General features: G+C 37.1%; 1 protein-coding gene and 1 pseudogene across 4 annotated transcripts in view; one reads left to right on the top strand and one right to left on the bottom strand.

Moving 5' to 3' along the window:
• Positions 1–26,188, top strand: part of LOC150105407 (sorting nexin-13-like) — a 599,079-nt gene that overhangs the window by 317,015 nt on the left and 255,876 nt on the right. For all 4 annotated transcript variants that reach the window (XM_090394133.1, XM_090394134.1, XM_090394132.1 and 1 more), the window contains 2 exons: positions 10,604–10,659; positions 10,763–10,891. In XM_090394133.1, coding sequence (XP_090250259.1) covers positions 10,604–10,659; positions 10,763–10,891 — 185 coding nt within the window. The remainder of the gene's footprint in view (positions 1–10,603; positions 10,660–10,762; positions 10,892–26,188) is intronic.
• On the bottom strand, positions 4,762–5,884 carry LOC150105408 (eukaryotic peptide chain release factor subunit 1 pseudogene; annotated as a pseudogene).

The following is a 26,188-nucleotide window of genomic DNA, read 5'->3' as shown; positions in this document are numbered from 1 at the left end:
CTTAATTACTGCTCTTCTCATCTTTCCCAGCTGCATACTCTTTGACTCCTTTCGACCTGAGGGTGCATATATCTACTCTGACATACTGTGCCAGAGAACACCAACCCACAATCATCTGACTTGAACCTTCTTTCATTGAAATACCTCTCTGCACCACTCAGTCAAATTCATTTGCTGTCTCTATCACTCCACCCACTCTGAGCTCTTTAACAACCTCTCCTTAAACATTGATCTTCTTCAGCCTTGCTTCCCTATCAGTGAAATCATCCTCCCAGGAGATTTTAATATTCACAACACCAGCTGGCTTTCTTTTACCAGTTGTACAGACTCAACAAGCAGAGATGCTGAGACATTTACTATCACTAACTTCCTTACACAAATTGTTCATGACTACCAGAATATCAAATAACGCTAACCACTCCCCATACATCCTAGATCTCTTCCTCACCAATGATCCTTCCAAGTACACTGTGAATGTAGTGTGAACTATAAATAATTCAGACTACAACCTAGTGCTTGTCTCTGTTCCTGTGGAACAATGCTCACACAGCCACTCTCAAACAAGAGTACTTTAGCATTATAACAGTGCAAGTTGAATGGCCTCCATGACATTTGTGCCACATTCCCATGGTTAGACTATTGTTTTCAACCTTCCAAGCCAGACATATGTACCAAATCTATCATTGAAGTAATTCTTTCTGGCATGGAAACATACATTCCAACACTATGAACTGCTGTCCCTTAACTGAGTCTTAGCTCTCCAAAAAGTGTGCCAAGGCTACACAAGCAAAAAATCAAACATATCACACTGACTTACATTAAGAACTTCGTCTTCCTTTAGTGCTTATACTGAAGCCCAAAGCAGCTACAAGATAATTATCATTGCTTTCAAAACAGAGTTTGAATGACAAAAAGCAAGAAACTTGCCATCTTCTCTGTTGAAGGAACCGTACCATGGGTAGTGGGAGAGGCAAGGGACCTTGGGATGATGATTCTTCTCCCATAGTCCTAAATGGACTGTTGGGTCATTCATGGCTGGTAGATGATAGTCTTGGTTAGCCTCCTCCAGTCATCTCGTTCTCTTGTTTGTGATGTCAGTTGAGAAAGGGAGGAATTTGTCCATTTTTTGATGTTATCAGTCCATTTTAATCGAGGTAGGTCCCTAACCCTTGGTCCTGGAACGATTCCTTCTAGTGCTTCCTTTGGAATGCCATTAGCCCTCTCTACATGTATGAACCATTTCATCTGTCTTCTTCTGATGACTGTCAGAATATTTTCCCTTTTTCTCCCGTCTATTGAATCAATCAGTTTTCGGACATTTTCATTGGTTTCATGAGCGGTATAGGGGATTCTCAAAAGTCTTCTGTAAATTTTCATTTCAAAAGACAGGAGTCTCCTCTCATCTTCCTTCAATAAAGTCCAGGCCTCACAACCATACAAGAGGACAGAATTCACCAAGGTGTCAATTAGTCTTAGTCTGGTTGTGATTGCTATTCTGTTATCTCCCCACAATGGTTTTAACTTTTGTAGGGCCACGGTTGCCTTAGCAATTCGGTATTTAATGTCAGTTTTTGAACGACCATCTTGACTCAACGTGCTTCCTAGCTAAGTGAACTTGTTTACATTCTCAATTTGTTTATTGCGAATTTTGTATCTTTAAGAATTTAATGTCTGATTTTGAGGTTATCATTGTTTTTGTTTTTTGTAGGTTTATGTATAATCCATATTTTTTTAATGTTCTGAAAACACGGCTGGTTATCTCTTGTAATTCTTCTTCACTTTCTAGTGTGGTGGCAGCAATGAATGTTCTTGTAGTTTTCATGCAAATTCATTAGTGTTTGTACTGAGTGATAATGTTGGGAATATTGGCCAAAACAAATATCAAACGAAGAACTATTGCAGAGAACAAACCAGAAACCCATGTTGCAACAGATACATGAAAGAAAATGGAGATGGTTGGGGCATGTGTTGAGGAAAGAAGATAAATAATAGTAAAACAGACTCTAGATTGGAACCCAGAGGGTAAAAGAAGACGAGGAAGGCCAAGAGAAACATGGAAAAGAACAATACTGAAAGAAATAACAAATATTAATAAAAACTGAAACCAAATAAAAGCAGAAGCAAAAAACAGAGTCCAGTGGAAAATGGTAGTGGAAGACCTATGCTCTCAGGTGGAGTGAAGAGGATTAAGTAAGTAAGTAGATAACGTGGATTAAAAAATTGGAAAATGGGAGACTTGTTCAAATTTGAAAGTTTAGCTTATACTGAAGCTTTATACTGCCACATTATTAGGTATATCGAGATTGGCAGTTTCCAAGGTTATTGACATTAGCATATACAGATCATGGCAAGACAACATCATTGAAGAGAAACATTGGGTGAAAATCAAAAATAACAGATGTTGTCGGACATTAAGAAGGATTGTTTCAAAAACTCACAGAACTACTGCAGCACAGGTAATAGCAGAAATTAATATTTATCTTGCAGAACCTGTTTCCACAAAAAATTGTCTGAAATGAGCTTCATAAATCCATATTAATAGTAGAATTGCAGTTGCTAAAACTCTGATTACTGAAAGAATGCTCAGATGCTTAAAAGAAATATGTAAGTAATCTGCTTGTAAGGACCATCAAACCCGGACATTAGAAAAACTGGTAATGTGTGATATGGTCAAATGACTGAACCTTCATGCTATTTCTTACATCAGGACAAGTTTACATTTGGAGAATATCCAAGGAAGTACATTCCAGAATGCATAGTTTCAACAGAAAATCATGGCAGCAGTTCTGTGATGGTCTGGGTAGTAATATTCTGGTATTCTGTTTGTCCCATTATTACTCTTTGTGGCAGAATTACTACAAGTGATTATTTGGACATTTTGGGTAACCAAGTGCATGCATGCAATGCAATATTCCAAGACAACAACGCCCATTCACATATCTTGGACTGTATAATATTATGTGGTTTGAAGAGTATGAAGGTGAACTAAGCATCCCAGGCACAATCACCAGATTTGAATATTATTGAACCACTCTGGTCATTTTTGGAGAATGGAATAAGAAACAGATTCCCACCAATTTTTTTAAAACAACTTGAAGATGTTTTTCAAGAAAATTGGTACAAAATTCCATCAGAAAGTAAAACTTGAGTCCACTCCGAGATAAATTCAGGCTGTACTGAAGGCAAAAGGTGGTCCGACACCATATTAGTAAAGAAATATGTAAATAATCTGCTTGAAAAGAAGTCATCAGGCACCATGGTGTGAGGAACAAACAGTCACGGCACACACCTTAATAAGATGTAGGACCTCCTTTCTCTGTGATGATAGCAACAATCCTATGGGTATACTTTCCACAAGAATATGATGGTGATCAGTGGGAATTTTGCGCCATTCTTCCTGTAGGCAAGTAATGTCCTGGACTGTTGTGAGTGAGATGTCCCTCCAGTTTCATCCCACAAATATTCAGTAGGGTAAAGATTAGGGCTCTGTGGAGGCTAGTCAAGTGTGGTTACATTCATGTCCATAAACCACCAGTTACAGCAGTATCCTTATGACGAGGTGCATGGTCTTGCTGAAAGAGACAACTATCAGTCCCTTAGAAACACCACAAAGTAGGAAGCATTGCATTGTCTAGAATTTTCAGATACCTTTCTCTGAGTTCAGTGTCCATGGCACTGAACTCAGTTTGACTTTGAACCACAAACAGAGGTTCAAGGTCAAACCAGGGTAAACAGGACCATACCATCACACTGCCACCTCCGAATTTCATAGTTGGCGTTATGCACTCTGGTAAGAGACTTTCACCTTGTTTTCACTCCATAACCCAGCTTTTCAACTTCCACATCCCATTGTACATCCTTTTTGCACCACTGAAGATGTTGCTGCATGTTGGTTCAGGTAATGTGGGACTTGTAATATTGCAGTCCTATCATGGAAACTCATGCTGTGAGGAGTCTGAGACCAAACCAGGAAAAATAGGACATACCATCACATTGTCACCACCAAATTTCATAGTTGAGGTTATGCACTCCACTAAAAGGCATTAACTGGACATCTGCAACATTCTCACCCATCCATCTGCTCAGTATAGGATGGAGCGTGATTCATCGCTCCATTATGAGCAAAAGCCTGGCCTGGGGTAAGCAACCTATGACCAGGGCCCACTAAATAATAAATTTAATCAAAGCACATTCAGCTCTTACATATAGATTATTTGAATTCTTATTAAAAGATATGGACTCAGAATATGGTGGTCTATTGTAAGATTCAGAAGCTCGATGGATAAGCAGAGGCAAAATTTTATGTCGATTTGTAGCCTGTATCAATGAAATTAAAATATTTTTAAACAACTCAGGTGAAAATTTTCCACAACTTGATAATCATGTTTGGTTAATGAAACTTGGGCTATTAACTGATATAATGAATTATTTAAATGATTTGAATCTTTCTCCGCAGGGTAAAAATCTTACTATCTTGAAGAATGAAAAAATTTTGTGAATAAACTTGGTTTTTTTTAGTAACTACAATGAGACTTCACGATTTAAACATTTTCCCAACAAAAAAAAAAAAAAAATCATTGATGATGGTCAAGCACTAATTGAAAATATAAAATTGGAATCTGAAAATTGATTTCAAAATTTGACTACAATGATGCTATATTTAGTTTCATAATTAATCCAGAGGACTTTGAAACTAAAGTTGCAGGTACATTCTTTTGAATTTTTAGGAGTTCATTGAATTTAAAAGTTCAATCATATGGACTAATAAATTAAAGAAATGCACACAGAACTAGAAAAAGTTAAAAAAATTAAAATTATAACAGAATTCTTATAATTGTTGGCAAGCCATTCTAATAGTGGTATGGATTTTACTGGCTCCAGATCTACTCCAGTCTTTTTGTCATTGAAGAGAGACCTGTCTTTCTCTTGTTCAGCTGTCAAGTATATAATTTGTTGTTCTTCTGTTACCTAATTCTTGAAAATACAATGAACAGTGTCGAGATTTTCCCATGCAATGAGTATTTCTACACAACCCATCTCTAGTGCTTGTCATGTATCATCTACTCCAAAGCAGTATTTACCTGTATCATGGGAAATTTCATCAAAACAGCCACCAATCATTTTTTTTTTCTTGAACAAATTTCGCATTTGCTAAAACTTCTGCAGAAAGTTCAATAGCTTGATTAAAACCATTCTCACCACCATATGATACATCTACTAACTTCAAAACTTTGGCTTGCAGTCTAGGGTCAAATAAGTCTGACTGTCTGAGTTCATGTTTGAAATCAGCAGAACCAGCTAAAATTAGACCTGCAATGTTTGTTTTATCATTGCTTATGTACATTTGGGTTGTTTCTGCAACCTTTCTGATATAGTTGTGCCTTTTTTTCCATCCTCAGGCTTGCAAATCGTAGAGCTGATTGACCACCACGCCCATGTTTTTTTGGTAGGTCAATAGTAAACTTGTATAACACTTCTCTGGTATTGCTTTGAAGACTGCCAAGCAAAGTACCATTTCCATCCATCACTATAAAAACTTGTTATCATCTACAAGAAGTGCAGATAATGCTTCTGTGTGAAACTTATTGTCACATAAATACAGGGAAGTGTTGATTGGTTTTATTGGTTCTAAGTCAATGTTCACCTTCTTTTCTTTTCCTTCTTCACTAACTGTTGTACCACAATATATCACAAGACCATTTGGAGGAACTTTTGTATATAATTTGAGTTTATGCTAAACAGATGTTATAGCACCTAAAACAGATAACCTATTGACATAGCTTTTAATATTAGAAGCAGTACCAAATTCATCAGAAATCATCTTTGATATATGGGAAATTTGGTCCTTGAGAGGTATAATCAATGATATAATTATATCATTGATTACATAATTATATCAAAAATATAATTATAACAGAATTTTGGGCATCAATTCCATCAACATTTATAGCAGTGAAAAAAAGGTCACAGTAGTTATTTTTGTGTTTGGTTTGTCATATATATGCAAGCAAATATTTTCTTGGTTAAATTACATTTATAATTTCACTAAGAAGCAAACTGACGTGTGAGCATTCAAAATCGTGTCCATATAAAAGTTTAAATTATGAACTGAATTTAGATATCGTGTGCAAAAATAAGCATAACTATGGAAGTCATTGAAATTATGTTTAACATATTTTTTTCTATTGTTTGATTTTGTATATATATATGCTTCATAATTGTTTACATGTGTTTATCATTATTTATATTATGTTTACATTATTTATATACTTTTGTGATAATTTATGTATAATTTTGTAATTTAACTGTTTATTTGTGTTTCTTCATTTATAAGAAGAATAAAGGTTTTGTTTTTCTGTAACCCTTAGTACCTCGTTTATAAACCCTATTTTTTGACTAGCATCATTCCTCCTCCACTGTGTAAAAAAAATTGTTTGTCATATATATGCTAAACCTAGTCTAGACATTAGATACTCTAAACAAACATACCTTTGCAACCTGCTGATATTGGCATCATTTTGCTCACAAGCCAGGCTAAAAGTAATTAATTCGAGTGTATTAAGTTGGAGCAGATTATAGTAATATTGGAGTGGAGACTGTACAAAATTGCTAAATAAAATAAGTTGCAAGTAATGATTTATCATATAATTCATTTTTATAATACATTCAAAAATTGACTGTGAATTAGAAATTCTGAAAGCAAAAATTTTGTGCATGCAGTTACTAGGTGTGTGTGTGTGTGTGTGCACTCCCTTTCTGACCTTGTCTGCATGCACACAGTTTACAAGGAACATTGGTTCCATGTTTGATATCTAGGTCATTGTTCCCAGCTAATTCTATTTGAATTAACTTTTTTATTAAGTTTTTATTCAAACAGATCTAATACCATAACCATTTGGAACATGTCTACATTTTTTCCCCCACAGGAAAAAAGATTAACAGGCTGATTGAATGAGAAAAAATAAAATCGTCTCATATAGGATATGCATATCCATTCTGCAAACATTGAGGTGTTGGATCAACTCCTGCTATGGGCATGAATGTTTATTTGATTGTTTTTTTCCACTGGGTAATGAAGATGAATTTCATTGCCTACTGTGAGACCACCACCCAGCTTAATTGGAGGTCTGAAGTGGCTTGAAAAAAATTGCTTCTTTGGTCTCTAGAGCAAGGTTTCTGTGGACCAGATTAAAAAAAAAAAAAAGACTTAAAAAATTATGAAAATTAATTTTTTTAAACAAATTTTAGAACAAATATTTTAGAACAATAATTTTTTTTAATTTTTTTTAGAACAAATCTGAAAACAAACCCCAACTCAACATCACCAGAGTTAAAGATCGGTACTATCAATGTAAGAAGCCTGAATGGCAAAGAAATGGAGCTAGCTGAGGAATTAGATAAGTACCAGATCGACATAATAGGGGTGACTGAAACAAAAAAGACCAAAACTGGTGAGATCTTTCTGAGCAATAAATACAAAATGTTATATTCAGGCAATGACAATCAAGGAAAAGAAGGAGTAGCCATAGTATTCAACACAAAATACGAGGCTAATCTTCTTGAATGGCAGTCAGTCTCAAGTAGAGTAATGTGGGCAAATATGAGAATGGGGAACTGGACAATGAGACTTATTTGTGCCTATGGTCCCACAGAAGGTTCTACTAAGGTAGAAGTGGAGGAATTTTTTGATGCTTTAGAAAAAGCAACTGACACAATGAAAAAGGAAAAGTTGGTCCTTGTTGGGGATCTAAATAGTAGAGTAGGAAATGATTGTGAGACATACAAAAATATTTTGGGAAAATTTGGAGAAAAGAGCAAAGCTAATAATAATGGCAAATATCTGTTGGATTTCTGCTCAGGACATGGACTGGTTATTACTAACACCATGTTCCAACATAAAAATGTGCACAAATTCACATGGAGAGAAGAGGCTAGGAATAAGAAAAGTCTCATTGACTATGTTATTGTTGATAGTGATGTTTTCTCCCTGGTGCAGGACACCAGAGTGTACAGAGGATTTGAAATTGGAAGTGATCACTATTTAGTCTTGAGCAGGATAAAATTGAATTTCATATTGAAAAGAATAACATGTAAGAAAGTTTTAAAGCGAATAAAAGTTGAGCAGCTCTCAGATGTGAACTGTAGACTAAAATACAGAAATATTATTGAAAAGAAAATGAAAGAGTTTGAGAACAGGAATCAAACCTTGGAGATTCAGTGGCAAAACTCTGAAGGAAACATTGATTGATTCTGCCAGAGAGGCATGTGGTGAGGTTGTGTGCAAGGATAAAAAAATCAGAACTCCCTGGTGGACACAGGAAGTTAAAGAGGCAGTGAAGGAAAAGAAGAAAGCATATCAAAAGTTCCTGGCAAATAAGGCAGCTGTTACTCTTACAGAATACAGAGACAAATGTAAGAAAGCTAAACAGTGTGTAAAACTAGCTAAACAAAAGTCATGGGAGGACTTTGGCAAGAATATAGAAAATAAATATCAAGAAGGTGGCAAAATATTCTGGAGGTTGTTGAAGAAGCTTAGGAATGGAGGAAAGAGTGCTGTAAAAGGAATTAGAGATGATAAAGGTGAAATGAAAACAGGAGAAAAAGATATCTTGAAGTATGGAGTAATTACTTTGAAAAACTGCTAAATGAAACAAGCAGTGATGACAGCACAGTGATAAAAAACACTGACCAGGCATGCAGTCAGGAATACATATCCATACTTGAAGTAGAAAAAGCCATCAAAGGCTTGAAATGTGGAAAGGCAGCAGGAGTAGATGATATTCGACCAGAAATGCTGAAGTATGGTGGTATAAGAGTCTTACAGTGGCTGCACTGCATAGTTCAGAAAGCCTGGACAGAGGGACGAATTCCCAATGATTGGAGTAGAGCTCTCATAGTACCCATATATAAAAAGGGAAATAAAACTGAATGTGAGAATTACAGAGGTATTTCCCTACTGAGTGTTCCTGGCAAGATCTATGCAAGTATACTTGAGAAACGGTTGAGAAGAATTGTGGAAGAAAAGCTTGGTGAAGAACAAGCTGGATTCAGGCCAAATAGAGGCTGTCAGGATCAGATCTTCACTTTACGACAAATAGTCGAGAAAGCATGGGAATATAACAAAGATCTGTATTTAAGTTTTGTCGATTTGGAAAAGGCATATGACAAGGTGCCAAGAGAGAAGCTATTCAATACGCTGCAGTTATATGGTGTCAATGGGGCATTATATCAAGCAATACTTAGTCTTTATTTGAGTTGTGATTCAGCAGTTAGAATTGAAGGAAGTACAGGAAGATGGTTTAATGTTAAATCTGGTGTGAGACAAGGATGTACATTATCCCCCCTGTTATTCATTATCTATATGGATCACATTATGAAGGAATGTGGTATTAAACCTGACATCAAAATTGGAGATGTTAATGTCAGCTCTTTGCTTTATGCGGATGATGTTATACTTCTAAATAAATCCGCTACAAGTCTGCAAGATTCTCTGACTAAATTGAATAGCTGTTGTAATACATATGGTATGAAGGTCAGCAATAAAAAGACAAAGACAATGAAAATAGGCAGAATCATTGAAAATGTCAACTGTGTTGTGAATGGAGAACCTGTGGAACAAGTAAAACATTTCAGCTACTTAGGCACAATTTTTACTGAAGATGGTAAACTAAATATAGAAATAGACAACAGAATCAGCAAAGCTGGTATCGTGGGAAGTCAATTGAATAAATTCATATGGAATAAGAAAGAAATTAGTCGGAACACTAAATTAGCTGTATACAAGACTGTGTTCAAACCAATTTTAACTTATGGATCTGAGAGCTGGGTCAGAAGTAAAACACTTGACCAAAGACTAGAGAACGCAGATATGAGAGTCCTGAGAAAGATTAGAGGCGTGAACAGATGGCATCAATGGCAATATCATATTAAAAATGAGGATATTAAGAAAGAACTTGACATTGTCAGCATCCAGGAATGCGTTAGCAGAGCTAATCTCAGATGGTATGGTCACTTAAATAGAATGGGAGAGGAAAGATTAGCAAAACAAGTGTTCTCTGCCAGGTTGGCAGGAAAACGACCCAGAGGAAGACCAAGATATAGGTGGATTGATACGGTACAAAGTGCCTTAGACGATAGAAATATAAGATCTGATAATGTTGGAGTCTTGACAAGTAACAGACTGATTTGGAGGAAAATTGTAGATAGGAAGTTAGTAATGATGTAATTTTTTCATGTAGTACTGTCATATCCTGTACACCCCTTGAGGGTACATGGCAGGAATTTGATGATGATGATGATGATGATGATGATGATGATTTTTTTTAAATAATTCTCAGCCCACTCTCAGTACTAATGTGCTATAAGTTTACAACCTTTTCTTGGCGGGGGGGGGGGGGGGGGGGGGGTTATCAAATTTAAAAAAAAAATTTAAAAAAAACTTGTTTGGTTTTTATCTGAAAGATACTTAGAATGCATTCCAAGAGTTTTGTTTAAATTTGAAATAGTCTGTGTAGTTTGTGTGTGTGTGTGTGTGTGTGTGTGTGTGTTGTGCTTTCAGGTGTCTGTATATATTTTTACTTTTTATTTTTAAACTCGCTTTCAGAATTTATGACCAGTGTTGGAGGACAGAGCCTAATATTCTTTTATCACAGTGTTGAGGTAAGATCCCTTCCCCAATGGTATGAAACCTTGAAAATTTTCTGTTGCTCTTCTTCATTTGTCTTATTTTATTGGAAACATATCATGTATCTATGTATGTTAGGGCTTCCGTGCATCTGCTGAACAACTATTAACAGAATTGGCTCACTGTGAGCTGCTTTTGCAGTCATCTGAACTTGAAAGACTCAGGGATTTTGCACAAAAAATATATGAAGCCTATTTTGATGAAAAGGTAAGCTCTGTAGTTAATATGTAAAAGTTGTAAAACTATTCAGAACACATTTGTGTGATAAAACTGGTAAATGAAGTCCTTTTTTTTTTTAATCCTCAAAATTAAATTTATGACCTTTACACTTAGAGCATACTTGCTAAAGATCATCATCATCATCAAATTCCTGACATGTACCCTCAAGGGGTGTACAGGATATGATAGTACTACATGAAAAATTTACGTCATTACTAACTTCCTTTCTACAATTTTCCTCCAAATCAGTCTGTTAAATGTCAAGACTCCAATATTATCAGGTCTTATATTATATTTTTTTGTCTTCTAAGGCACTTTGTACCATATCAATCCACCTATATCCTGGTCTTCCTCTGGGTCTTTTTCCTGCCAACCTGGCAGAGAACACTTGTTTAGCTAATCTTTCCTCTTCCATTCTGCTCAAGTGACATTAACACCTGAGATTAGCTCTGCTAACACATTCCTGGATGCTGACAATGCCAAGTTCTTTCCTAATATCCTTGTTTTTAATATGATATTGCCATTGATGCCATCTGCTCAAGCCTCTAATCAGGACTCTCATATCTGCGGTCTCTAGTCGTTGATCAAGTGTTTTACTTCTGACCCAGCTCTCAGATCCATAAGTTAAAACTGGTTTGAACACTGTCTTGTATACAGCTAATTTAGTGTTCCGACTAATTTCTTTCTTATTCCATATGAATTTATTCAATTGACATCCTACCATACCAGCTTTGTTCATTCTGTTGTCTATTTCCATATTTAATTCACCATCTTCAGTAAAAATCATGCCTAAGTAGCCGAAATGTTTTACTAGTTCCACAGGCTCCCTGTTCACAACACAGTTGACATTTTCAATAATTCTACCTATTTTCATTGTCTTTGTCTTTTTAATGCTGACCTTCATACCATATCTATTACAACAGTTATTCAATTTAGTCAGAGAATCTAGCAAACTTGTAGCGGATTTATTTAGAAGTATAACGTCGTCTGCATAAAGCAAAGAGCTGACATTAACATCTCCAATTCTGATATCATGTTTAATACCACTTTCCTTCATAATGTGATCCATATAGATAATGAATAACAGAGGGGACGATGTACATCCTTGTCTCACACCAGATTTAACATTAAACCATCTTTCTGTACTTCCTTCAATTCTAACTGCCGACTTAGAATCAGGCCAAATAGAGGCTGTCAGGATCAGATTTTCACTTTACGACAATTAGTTGAGAAAGCATGGGAATATAACAAAGATCTGTATTTAAGTTTTGTCGATCTGGAAAAAGCATATGACAAGACACCATATAACTGTAGCGTATTGAATAGCTTCTCTCTCTTGGCACCTTATCATATGCTTTTTCCAGATCAACAAAACTTAAATACAGATCTTTGTTATATTCCTATGCTTTCTCAACTAACTGTCGTAAAGTGAAGATCTGATCCTGACAGCCTCTATTTGGGCAGAATCCAGCTTGTTCTTCACCAAGCTTTTCTTCCACAATTCTTCTCAACCGTTTCTCAAATGTGCTTGCATAGATCTTACCAAGAACACTCAGTAGGGAAATACCTCTGTAATTCTCACATTCAGTTTTATTTCCCTTTTTTTATATATGGGTGCTATTAGAGCTCTACTCCAATCATTGGAAATTCGTCCCTCTATCCAAGCTTTCTGAACTATGAAGTGCAGCCACTCTAAGACTTTTATACCACCTTACTTCAGCATTTCTGATTGGATATCATCTACTCCTGCTGCCTTTCTACATTTCAAGCATTTGATGGCTTTTTCTACTTCGAGTATGGATATGCATTCATGACTGTATGCGTGTTGATTATTTTTTACCACTGTGCTATCACCGCTTGTTTCATCTAGCAATTTTTCGAAGTAATTACTCCATACATCAAGGATATCTTTTTCGCCCGTTTTCACGTCACCTTTATCATCTCTAACTCCTTTTACAGCACTCTTTCCTCCATTTCTAAGCTTCTTCAACAACCTCCAGAATATCTTACCATCTTCTTGATATTTATTTTCTATGTTCTTGCCCAAGTCCTCCCATGACTTTTGTTTTTAGCCACTTTTACACAGTGTTTAGCTTTCTTACATTTGTCTCTGTATTCTCTAAGAGCACAATCTGACTTATTTGCCAGGAACTTTTGATATGCTTTCTTCTTTTCCTTCACTGCCTCTTTAACTTCCTGTCCACCATGGAGTTCTGATTTTTCAATCCTTGCAGATAACTTCACCACATGCCTGTCTGGCTGAATCAATCAGGATTTTCTTCAAGACTTGCCACTGAATCTCCATGGTTTGGTTCTTGTTCTCAAACTCTTCCATTTTTTCTTCAATAATCTTTGTGTATTTTATTCTACAGTTCACATCTGAGAGCTGCTTAACTTTTATTTACTTTAAAACTTTCTTACATGTTATTCTTTTCAATATGAAATTCAATTTTATCATTCTCAAGACTAAATAGTGAGTGCTTCCAATTTCAAATCCTCTGTACACTCTGGTGTCCTGTACCAGGGAGAAAACATCACTATCAACAATAACATAGTCAATGAGACTTTTCTTATTCCTTGTCTCTTCTGTCCATGTGAATTTGTGCCCATTTTTATGTCGGAACATGGTGTTAGTAATAACCAGTCCATGTCCTGAGCAGAAATCCAACAGGTATTTGCCATTATTATTAGCTTTGCTCTTTTCTCCAAATTTTCCCAAAATATTTTTGTATGTCTGACAATCATTTCCTACTCTGCTATTTAGATCCCCTACAAGGACCAACTTTTCCGTTTTCATTGTGTCAGTTGCTTTTTCTAAAGCATCAAAAAATTCCTCCACTTCTACCTTAGTAGAACCTTCTGTGGGACCATAGGCACAAATAAGTTTATTGTCCAGTTCCCCATTCTGATATTTGCCCACATCACTCTACTTGAGACTGTTTGCCATTCAAGAAGATTAGCCTTGTATTTAGTGTTGAATACAATGGCTGCTCCTTTTCCTCGATTGCCATTGCCTAAATATAACATTTTGTATTTATTGCTCAGAAAGATCTCACCAGTTTTTGTCTTTTTTGTTTCAATCACCCCTATTATGTCGATCTGGTTCTTATGTTGATAGTACCGATCTTTAACTCTAGTGATGTTGAGTTGGGGTGTGTTTTCAGATTTGTTCCAGTAACTGACTTTTCGTTGTTTGCTCTGGTTCCCTGGCGAAAACAACGGGGGCCTTGTTTAACCTGGTGACTCCCCAGCCGGCATGAAATTTTGTCATGTTGTACCATCATTTTCTATATTGGTTTAAACCAATAAGAATTACAATTTCGTCGGCTAAATCCCAAATTGCCAGCCCATCCTCGTTTTTTCAGTATCTTGGTAGATACTCAACAGGGTGCACCATGAGAAGGTGAGGATTGGGCATTAGGTCAGAAGCCCTGGTCGTTTCTCTGCATTCCTTTAAAGGTGATGTGGAGGTCTCCTGTCAGTTATACAGCTTTGACCCTTAAACACCCCTTGCTAAATGATGGAAATGTGAAAAGGAAGAAATTAAAATTATTAATGTATAGTTGAAATATCTGCATGATGTAAATTTTAGTGAGAGAGAAAGTCGAGTAATTTGTTTCAACATAATTAAATAAAGACCTGAATTAAATTAAACTTGCCAAGAAATTATATTGTTTTATCCAGGTGTAAGGAAACAAAGTGTAGGATATTTGTATTAAAATTCAGATATCCCACAAGTTTAAAATATATTAAATAAATTAAACTTAAGAAACTAGTAATGCAGTACTATTTTATTGTTAGTTAAACGTGTTTTTTCATGTCGTGAGTGAGATGTTTCAAAATGTTATTTTTACTCTTTGGCTACTGGAGTCTTTCTTAGATGTGAAGTAAATTTGAATAATAAATAACCAGGTTTTCAGTTGTGTATGTTAGAAGATAATTACTTCAGCAGGTTGTTCAAGGAGCTCAAGGGTGATGCACTCATAAATCACGCTAAATAAGAAATCAAAGAATAATATTTCACATCATTTGGAAGTCAGTAATTACCATGTGTAACATTCAAGACCTCTCCTATGCCAGCAATCACATAACCGAGTTTACACAACAATGTAGAGACAACACACAACATGCCGAGTGATACTTAAACCAACATTCCAGTCTTTTCAATTTATAGATATTAGCAGCTGTTGGAAAACGTTTTTTTTTTTTTTTTTTTTTTTTTTTTTTTTTTTTTTTTTTTTTTAAGCCACTTCCTGAAGATACCATTAGCCATATAGACAGCGAAACATGTTATGGAAATACATCTAGTATAAATAATAATAATAAAAAAAAAATGTAGACGAGAAACTTGGTTATCTATTATTCAAGCAAATCCACTTGTAGTGAATCACATACAAGTGAAGTAAGTTTATTAAAATTAATTATTATAGGTTAATTTGATTTTGTATGAGCTGTCAAAAGTTTAGTAATATTAGTGGTGTTTTTTTTTGTATGTAGACAATTGTTAAAAAAATATGTTGTCAATAGCAAGAGAAGTGAATGTTAACCACTGTATTATTGAAAGTGAGCTTAAATGAGCTTACGTCAGTGCATAACATTGTGAAATGAAGAACTGTTATAAATGTTGGCTGTTTAATAATGAAATTATAATTAAATAAACTTTTCTGCACTGCGAAAGAACTTCAGTGTTTCAAGCCCAATGCTGGAAAGCACTAATGGGCACATGTGGTGGAAGTTTCTCAATTGCATTTTTGAGCATGCACAGAAGTGAAAAGAACATCATTGAACATTGTTGAGTGTTGATCTGTATAGGGGTAGAAAAGAAGCACAACAGGAGAAAAAACTGTGGAGTCTGTGTCTTTAATTTTTTTAATTAAACTTTTAATTTTAATTTAAAAGCAATTTATGAAGAGATAAATTAAGTTGTTGTAGTCATTAATTTTGTAATAATAAAAGAAATAATAATAGATAATAATTAATAATAATAGAAAACAATTTCTTGGAAAGAGTCTCTTCATATATATACTTAGGTCATCTCATTGATCTAAACTGTGGACTCCAAAAAGAAATAAATAGGAGAGTTCAACTTGTCTGGAGTGCATTCAGAAAATTGAAAAGCATTTTTCAAAACAATGATGCCCCACTCTATTTAAAAAGGAAGACATTTAACCAGTGTATACTTCCAGTCCTCTCATATGGCTGTGAAACTTGATTGCTAACAAAAGCACTGGCAAATAAATTAACAACTCAAAGAAACATGGAGAGGTTGATGCTAGGCATCACATTAAAAGATAAGAAGCCAGACTCACATCACTAGACAGCATTCTTCACCATAAGCGAATAAAATAGAAATGGGCTGGACATCTATCCAGAAGATGAGCAGAACACCATACTAACAAACTGGATTCCGAAAGAAGGGAAATGAGGCCAAGGATGTCCTAAAAGAAGGTGGAGTGATGAATTGTCAAATTTTGTTGAGGAAAATTGGTCAACCATTGCCAAGAACAGAGAAAGGTGGAAAGAACTGGAGGAGGCCTTCATCCAGCAGTGAACAGAAAATGGCTGGAAAGAAGAAGTCATAAATCCATGTAGGATTATTTCAGTTCAAGTCGAAAGAAACTTGATTAATTTCTAGTTCATATAGACTGGTCCAGTAAAGTTTGTTTATTTGTATTCTCAGTCTGATGAGTGATTTCTAACAGTTGATATGGTTTTAGTTATTTTTTCAGAGGCTTTCATGTAGAAGGAATAGTTGTTCTCAAGTGTTAAAACTGTTGATGTGGTTTTAAGAAAAATGTTGAGACTTTCACATAGAAAGTTAATTCTTTCTAAAGTGATATTGTTTTTAGTAGTTTATTCAGTGCAACATGTTTTAGAAGTGACTAGGATGAAGACAAGATATGTTTTCTTCAGTGCTCTGTGAGTTTTGGATGCAAAAAGAATTTGCTTGACTTATATTGGTGTCACATAGAGAGCATTGTTATTCTTAATTACGTTAAATGTCTTTCTCCTGCAAATTCAAGGTGGAATATAAGTTTCTGTAAGAAGCAAGAGACTGAAATTCCAGAAGTTTGTCTCTATAGAATGATAACTGTTGGTTTGTGATTGAAAGGAAGTTGTGCATATTAAAGTGTTTTTCTTCGTGTAACCTGAAGAATGCATTGGCACTTGCATAGATAAGAGAGGTAAATAGATGAGTAAAATTTGTTGTACAAATTGGTATTAAGGTAAATAGAGAAATTAAGATTGTTTATATGAGATCCTGGGATATGAATCTGTGGTCAAAGCTAGATTTAGAGTTTAGTTACAGTGTTTTCTTTTTATTTTGAATTGAAGAGTTTTAACCACTCAGAGTGTGAGAGAGAATAACACACACACACACACACACACACACACACACACACACACACACACACACACACACACACACACACACACTCACACTTGCATAAAAAATTTTTTTGCATGAAGTATCATCACGACTAGGCTACTTGTATACAGATGCTGATTACTTCACATCAGTTGTCAGTAATTCATAATGCAAAGTACACATTCTTTCAGATAGTATAATGCTATGCATTATGGAAAAGACTTACAGACCAGTTTCATTGAGGTCTCATCAGTTGGAGTCAGACCCAGAAGAGATACCAGTGTTGACTTAATGCAGAAATCATAAATTTTCCATATATGAGTAATAAAAAAAAGTCTATTATTAAAATACTCTAGATGTATATCTTCTAGGCTGAGCTCCCACTGATGAGAGCTCAGTAAAGGTCAAACCAATCTAGGTAGTAAGCTTTCCCATAATGCATAGCATTATACACATCCAAAATTATGTGCTTTGCATTATGGGATATTAAGACAATTGATGTGAAGTAATCAGCACCTCTATATACAAGTAGCCTGATCATGAAGATACTTTGCATGCAAACTTTGACTATACATGGATAAACAATTAGACAAGAAATAATTTCTTGGCAAGTTTAATTTAATTTGTACCAAGTGAAAATAGTTTGAACCTCTGTCTCTAATCCAGAGTATTTTAATAATAAGGTACCTTTTTACTAATAGGATGTGGCTCCCACTGATGAGACCCGAATAAAGCTCGAAACTGGTCAGGGTGGTGATCCTTCCCATAAGGCATAGCATTATACATATCAAAAATGATGTATGCTTTGCATTTTGGGATACTAAGGCAGTTGATGTGAAATCATCAGACTTCAATTAGCCTAGTTGTGAAAATACTTCATGTACAAACATTCTTTGCTTACACTTAGATAAAGGATTAAGCAAGATTATAAGCACCTCCCTATTGCATTTGGAAGAACAATGGTGTATTGCACCCCCCCTTCAATTGGAAAAGGCCTAAGTTCGATTCTTGTCATTACGAGAGGAATCTATATGGGCTTTTTCATTTGAAGGTGAGTTAGCCGATCTCATATGGAGGTTGCAGGGTTTTTTTCTTCCAGAAACTTGGATTTTTCATCCTGCACAGGCAAATCGGCCTTCAGGACACACACGCAATTTACAGACAAAAAATGTTGGTGGTGGTGGTAATGAGCAGTAGATGGCATTGATGGTAGTTGTGTGTAGTAGAGGAGATGGTTAGATGTGTGTAGCGGAGTGGAGTAGAGTGCCCTCCCACAATGAGTCCTTTGACTTCTTGAGGTGTAATGTAGTAATAATAATAATTACTTGGCAAGTTTCATTTAATTTGTAACCAAGTGGGGAAAAATAAACAAAAAACTTTATACATAAGGGCTTAAATAGCAGATTTTTGAAGGTAAGAATAGGTCAAAAGAATTTAACAAATCAGTCAGTAATGGCATTTAGTAGAATTGATGTTGACACAAATGTTTTTTCTTCCTTTACTTGGATAATGATCTGACCCATTAGTTACAATCTTGAAGTTCTGATTTATAGTTTAGTTTAAATAATAATCTTCTTCTTCTTTGAGTGCTATCTGCTATCGGAGGTCAGCAACCACCTTGGCAAATTTTGAGCAATTCTCAGCCACTCTGAGCAGTCTCTCAGAGTTCATGCCTGTCTGATGTCTGCCAGCCAAGATTTTCTTCATCTTCCTTGTCCTCTTCTTCCATTTATCTTCCCTTTTATAATCATTTGAAGTATCTTATATTTTTCATTATGAAGTAGGTGACCACGATATGCAGTTTTCCTTCTTTTCATGGTATCTAAAAGTTCACGTGATTTCCCAATTTGATTCAGTACTTACTTTCTGATTGGATGTTTTTGCTGTCCATGGGATTTTTGACATTCGTCTGTATAACCACATCTCAAAGGCTTCAAGTCTTTTTTATTAATGTTGTCTTCAAGGTCCAAGTTTCTGCACCGTTACAGCAGTATAGACCATACATAGCATTTAACGATGCATACTCTAAGCTCTAAATTTAAACTGCGGTTACATAGTGTTGATTTCATCAAGAGAAAATTTTTTCTTGCCATTTCAATTCTAACTTTTATTTCCATTTCTGGATTGCAATCTTCATTTAACCAACATCGAGATATTTAAACTTTGCCACTCTTTCTGTTTGTTTTCCAATTAAAGAAAGTGCTGAATTGGTTTCTTGCTTATGACCATGAATTTAGTTTTTGTGATGTGATATTTATTTTTAATCCCATTTTTTTCACTCTCTTCATTCACTAGTTCCAGAAGATTTTGAAGATCCTGAATATTTTCAGCCAGGAGAGCTGTGTCATCAGCATATTGGATGTTTACTGATGATTTCACCATTTACATTAATCCCTTCCTTTCTAGACTTTTTGAAATATGGCTTTTGAGTATATGTTAAAAAGAATAGGTGACGACACACATCCTTGCCTTACTCCTCGTTTAATGTTAATGGAGTCTGTAATGATGTCATCAACTTTGAACAGATGCCTTTTGGTTCCAATATAAGTTTTCAATGATCCTGATGTCTTTACCATCTAATCCAATTCTTTTTAATAGTGCAATCATTTTAGCATGTTGGACTTTGTTAAATGCTTTCTCAAAGTCGATGATATAAATGAATATTTCCTTGTTTTGGTCAAGACGTTTTTGGAATAAGATCTGTGAACAGAAAAGAGCCTCTCTTGTTCCCAGACCGTTTCTAAAGCCGAATTGGGTATCACTGATGGTGTCTTCACATTTTCTGTATATTTTTTTTTTTGAATTATTTTCAGAAACATTTTGAGAATGTGTCTCATTGGGCTGATCATTCTATAGTCATTATAAGTTTTCTCATTTGCTTTTTTAGGTAGCATGATGAAGGTCGACTGTAACCAGTCTTGAAGGATTATGCCTGTATTGTAGATCTTATTAAATAACTTTACTAATATATTAATGTTGTCACCTTCTAATAACTTTACTGTTTCTGCTGGTATTTCTATCTGGACCTAAGGCTTTAGCATTTTTAGCTAAGTGTAGCTCACATTCTAGAATGCATGGACCCTCCATATGTTCAAAAGTATTTTCTGGGTTCTGTCTGTTATTAGTAAAGAGTTCTTCTATATATTTCACCCATTCTTGTATTTTGTCATCCTTTTCGGATATTATTTCTCCCTTTTTGTTTTGAAGGATACAGAAATGTTTTTTCTTAAATATACCTGAGGTCTCTTTCAACTTTTTGTGTAGATTAAAATTGTCATGCTTTTCCTGTAGAATTTCTACTTCTTTACATTTTTCATTCATCCAGATTTCTTTTGCTTCTTTGATCTTGCGTTTAATAATTTTCTGAACCTCTATGTTTTGTTGGACTATGATTTTTATATTATTATTATTCAGGCCTCCATGGAGTTAAAAGACTCATCACAAGAGGTTCTTCCTGGGAAACACAAAGTCTTTATACTTTATATCTCAGTATGTGTGAAATGAGATTAGAGAAAACTGAAAGTAAAGTAACAATGAGGAATAAAAATAAAACAAAGGGAGAACATAAAATGCAATCAGGCTCAATAGCGAAGGTGGGAAAAGAACAACCTCTGTCCCTGGTAGAAGGTTCAGTTAGAGGAATCCCCTGTAAATTTCTCCTCGACACCGGAGCTAATATATCAGTAATTCCAACTCAGTTAGTCAAAGAATTCCAAACCAATAGCAATGATAACCTTACTGAGTTGTCCCAGCCTATCAAGATCATTGGTATTGCAAAAGTTGAGCTATGCTCAACATTAAAGGTCAATACTAAAATCTCTATACCTTGTTTCCCTTTTGAATCCACACATGAATTGGTTGTGCTTCCTGAGATGGCAGACACTAAGAGTCAAGTAATACTGGGTCTCGACTTTCTGGAAGAGAATCAATTCGTGTGTGACTTCTCCAATAGGACACTATCATTGTGTGGGAAGGAGTACAGGCCCGAATGCCTAACAAGGCCAATTATTGAGAGAGGAATGACCATGGAAATTGAAGCTAACGATAATGGTGAGAATACCAATATGTGGAGAAGAAAGCTGACCTCGGATGCTTGTAAACACTCAAACTTAGAGCAGGACAGGGTTCTCATAGAGAAATTTTTTGAGTCATTCTTCCGTGGATATCCTAAGGTGTTCACAGAAGAGGTCAGTTCTCTGTCATGCACAAAGAAAATCCAACATGCTGTCCAGGTCACCTCGGATACCTGTATAGGTAAGGCAGTACCAGACACCCCTCAAGCATATGGACAATCTCAAGAAATTATTGCTAGAATATGAAATGCTGGAATTATAGAGAAGTCAAGTTCCCGATGGAACAGCCCTTTCATACTAGTAGAGAAACCTAATGGTGGACTGAGATTTGTTTTGGATTTGAGGGAGGTGAACAAGGTAGCAAAACCCATTGACTTCCCTGTATGCAGAATTGAGAATTTGTTAATTGGATTGGAAGGAGCTGAATATTTCTCAAAATTGGATATGAACTCAGGCTACTTCCAAATCCCTCTGAGGGAGGAAGACAGGAAATACTTTGCCTTCACACCAGATGGCAAAAGTACCAAATGTGCCGCCTTCCTCAGGGTGCAAGGAACTCAGCCATGAGCTTCCAATCATTGATGAACTCTGTCCTGTCGGAGATGTTAGGAGAGGGAGTGATATGCTTCCAGGATGATCTCCTGGTTTATTCATCCAGTGTTGAAGAGCACTGTAGATTGTTGACTGAAGTTTTGAGTAGAGTGAACGAAACTCAACTTTCTTTGAAGTATTCGAAATGCAGTTTCTTCCTCAAGGAAGTGGAGTATCTTGGCCATATGGTAAGTAAGAATGGGATAAAACCTACTGACAATAATGTATCTGCCCTATTAAAGGCCAAAATTCCCACCACCATAAGACAGGTCAGAAGATATCTTGGCATGGTAAATTTTTACCGAAGATTTATCCCAGAATGTTCGAAATTAATGGAGCCCATAGTTCTGCTGACAAAAAAGGGAAAGAAATTTGAATGGGGAAGGGAGCAACAGCAAGCGCATCATCTTCTAAACCTTGCCTTGACGCAGTTCCCGGCGTTGACATATCCTAGACTGGGACAGACGTTCTATCTTTCAGCAGATGCCTCCTTTGATACAATAACCTCTGTTGTAGAGCAAAATGAAGGAGAAGGATTTAAGCCCATCGCTTTCATTAGCAGAAACTCTCCATTTCTGAGTTGAACTACTCAGTGATAGAAAAGGAGGTGCTAGCAATAGTTTATGCCTTACGGAAGTTCAAATACATGCTCCCTAGGCCAACAATGTATCCTGCGATCCGATCACAAACCTCTTTCGTTCATTTCTTCAATGAAAGATAAGAACCAGAGGATCATCCGGTGGGCATTGGAGATGCAGGAATTTAACTTAAAGGTAGAATATATTCCTGGATCAAAAAACGTGGTTGCAGATTATCTATCTAGATCATTGGGCTCGGATCATAAAGATGATGAGAGTTCAGGGAATGATGCCTTTCCTTCCATGTTAAGAGTAAATGTACTAGACAAGAGCAAAGTCCCTTGAGCATCAGATATGGGAGAAGCACCACATAGTGTGGGAACAGAAGAAGGATCCAATTTGGGGAAAGGTATATGAGAGAATATTAAAGAGGGATAGGTCCCTTGAGACCGATTCATTCAGTCACATGGGGGGGGGGGTGGGGGGGGGGGGGGGTGGGGGGGGGGGGGGGTGGGGGGGGGGGGGGGTGGGGGGGGGGGGGGGTGGGGGGGGGGGGGGGTGGGGGGGGGGGGGGGTGGGGGGGGGGGGGGGTGGGGGGGGGGGGGGGTGGGGGGGGGGGGGGGTGGGGGGGGGGGGGGGTGGGGGGGGGGGGGGGTGGGGGGGGGGGGGGGTGGGGGGGGGGGGGGGTGGGGGGGGGGGGGGGTGGGGGGGGGGGGGGGTGGGGGGGGGGGGGGGTGGGGGGGGGGGGGGGTGGGGGGGGGGGGGGGTGGGGGGGGGGGGGGGTGGGGGGGGGGGGGGGTGGGGGGGGGGGGGGGTGGGGGGGGGGGGGGGTGGGGGGGGGGGGGGGTGGGGGGGGGGGGGGGTGGGGGGGGGGGGGGGTGGGGGGGGGGGGGGGTGGGGGGGGGGGGGGGTGGGGGGGGGGGGGGGTGGGGGGGGGGGGGGGTGGGGGGGGGGGGGGGTGGGGGGGAAAAACCCTAATAGTTCATTCAGACAGATTAAAACTTTATAGGACCAAGCCTGATAGGCTAGTGTGTCAAGGTGACTCACTAGAGAGTGTCTATGGGAAGGGAAGTAGAATTATTCATCGGAAAAGGGAGAGGAATAACACTAAGCCCATCAAGGGAAGAAACATTATTGATGCTCATTTCAAGGATGAAGAAGATCACACTACTACTATCTGGCCAGGTAGGTATAACCACCACAACGAGAATGAAAGGAAGGATGGACTGAACAACCAGACATCAACACTGTTGGGGGGAGAAAAACACTGCAGTGAAAATGGAACAGATGAATCCACACAATCCAGATATAACCTAAGACCAAGGCCCATCGATAGGAGTAAACCCGGTGAAATAATGTGCACCTGTTAAGAGGAACACACAGAGGCAAATCCTCAAGTAAATCAGGTTTTCTGTGAAAAAGGGAGATCCCAGGATACCTCTATGGACTTAGGGATGCTAAAAATGGATATGATACAATTCAAAAGCCCGGAAGCCAGTCTAAAAATAAGGAAGAAGGAAAGAAAGGGAAAATCAAGAGAACCTAGCTTCTTTCACGACAAAGAACTGGACAGGATCCAATGCCTCCAGTTCACAAGACAGTATTTTGGAAGGCCTGATACCTCTAATCTAGTGGACAGGAAAATATTCACTAACAGAAGGGTTGCCCCAGAATGCATAGGGAAAAGAAAAATGAGGTCTGAGATAGTAAATTGTGAAGATGTAAAACACTCCCAATCAAGTTTTCTCAAAAGGAGAAAACTGAGTACAAAGGAAAATGGGGGGAAAAGAAAAAAAAAAGGGCAAGGAACAAATGATTTAAAAATGTTCAAAATCCAAGAATGAGAAAGTCAAGAATACTGTACAGAGCACATCCGTCAGATGTGAAACAAAACAAAAAGAGGGGAAGACACATCATCAGGAGGGGAGAAATAAGAAACAAGAAGTACGGAGGTGTAAAAGAAAAAATAAATTTTTTTAGATAAAAATTTTTTTAGAAAAAGGGGGGCCTATGTTGTGTTCTGAATAAGCATTAAAAAGGTTTATATTAAAATATTCAGGTCACAACATTAATTCTACTCAGGCAGAGAACATGGAACGTTTGCAATAGAAAAAATAAATTGTTTGTGAACACAAGTCAAGATAAAGTTTAAGGAATTGTATAAAATTATATAAAGTGTTTAAATATAATCTGTATTAAGTGTGGGCCTGATGATAGAAATCCATGTAAGCTGGCAAAATCCGTTCGGAAAACCAGCCTCTTGCACTGAAATAGTAAAGCCCGTGAGTCAGGGTTCAAAGGTCACTTTTACCGTCCTGCATTATGAAAGTTTCGGAAAGGGAAACCTAAGCGTCTTCCAGGAATAGGAGGTGGACACACGTGCCCGAGTTGGCGCGTGTCACAAATATCGAGATTTAACGAGAGGAGAAAATGAAACAAAAAGGCCTTGCATGAAGACTCTTATCTTTTTTTTCCTGGATTCCTGATCTCTCGGAGTGGTCCTGCTCATCGTAGGAGGTAAGTCCCTGGCCAGTCGCGGAAGGCACTTAGTTCGTCCATTGTAGCGTTCGTATTGGGCCAAGCTATGTCTGTGTTCTAGGATAGCTGTGATGTTGTGGTACGACGGAGGGACTAAATTGAGCCATCCATTCAAGGCGACGTTACCGTGCCACCTCCCATGTTTCCTTCGGAGATTCTACTCGCATAGATCTACGGAAGATATCCTCCAAAGCGATTACATTTGAAGGCCTTGATGATTAGACAAGTAGACAAGGCAGGAACAAGTTTTAAGAGTTCAAGGACAGAAATGGTAATGTAGATTTTTGAAATACTAATTCCAGTTGCAAGAAGAGAGTGAATTTCCTGTGTGAACGTTTAAATTGGACTAAACTTAAAGAACTGTAAGAGTAGCCTACAACTAGATATGTGTTCGAGACAGTGTTAAGAATTTTTTGCCAAGAGGCCGAATAGATACAAGATCATGTTAAACTAAAAGTGTAATTGTGCTGATGTGTTCACTGATAGCCACGTGTATCCGAATGGCTTAATGATAATCTATGAATTGTATTTTATGATTGTATTTAAGGTTATTAAGATTTAGTATGTGTGATAAGTACAAGTTAATTAGAGCTTTTGATCTGAGTTGAGTGCAACCATATTATCCTGTTTTGAAATGTATTATAGTGTATCACCTTAAAGCTAATTAAATTGTTTCATTCATGTACTTGCCTGATCTGCCTATATTATATGAATTCAAAACTACCGCTCATAAAAATAACAACAAACCAAGCGGGATAAACCCATGAATACTAATGCAATAAGTAAGCCGTGACTGTAAGAAAGAAAAGGACAAGCGAGGGGGAGATAAATTTATGCTTGATCAAATAATCATTAACTCTCTAAAGGAGTCACCCTGAACAAGAATCCTTTCTACCCAGGTATTAGCTGGCGCAGCATAAATATAAATGTGTTAATACTTATAGGGCGAACTTCTTCAGATTGTTTGTTTAGGACATAGAGAGGCCAATAGGACTGCAAAGCACTGAAGGTGAGAATATTTGATTGTAGAGTTTAAATTATTAAGGGATAAATGTGTATAAGTAAGGTACAGTGTTAGACGAGTTTTGAATTTAAGAAAGATAGGATGTTGGATTAGTTAAGAAAGGGTAGATAA

Source organism: Typopeltis vanoorti, chromosome 6 (genome assembly GCF_054136105.1).
Source record: "Typopeltis vanoorti isolate ZY-2024b chromosome 6, IOZ_Tvanoo_1.0, whole genome shotgun sequence".
NCBI classification, from domain to species: Eukaryota; Metazoa; Arthropoda; class Arachnida; order Uropygi; family Thelyphonidae; genus Typopeltis; species Typopeltis vanoorti.
This window is presented reverse-complemented; position numbering and strand designations above follow the sequence as displayed.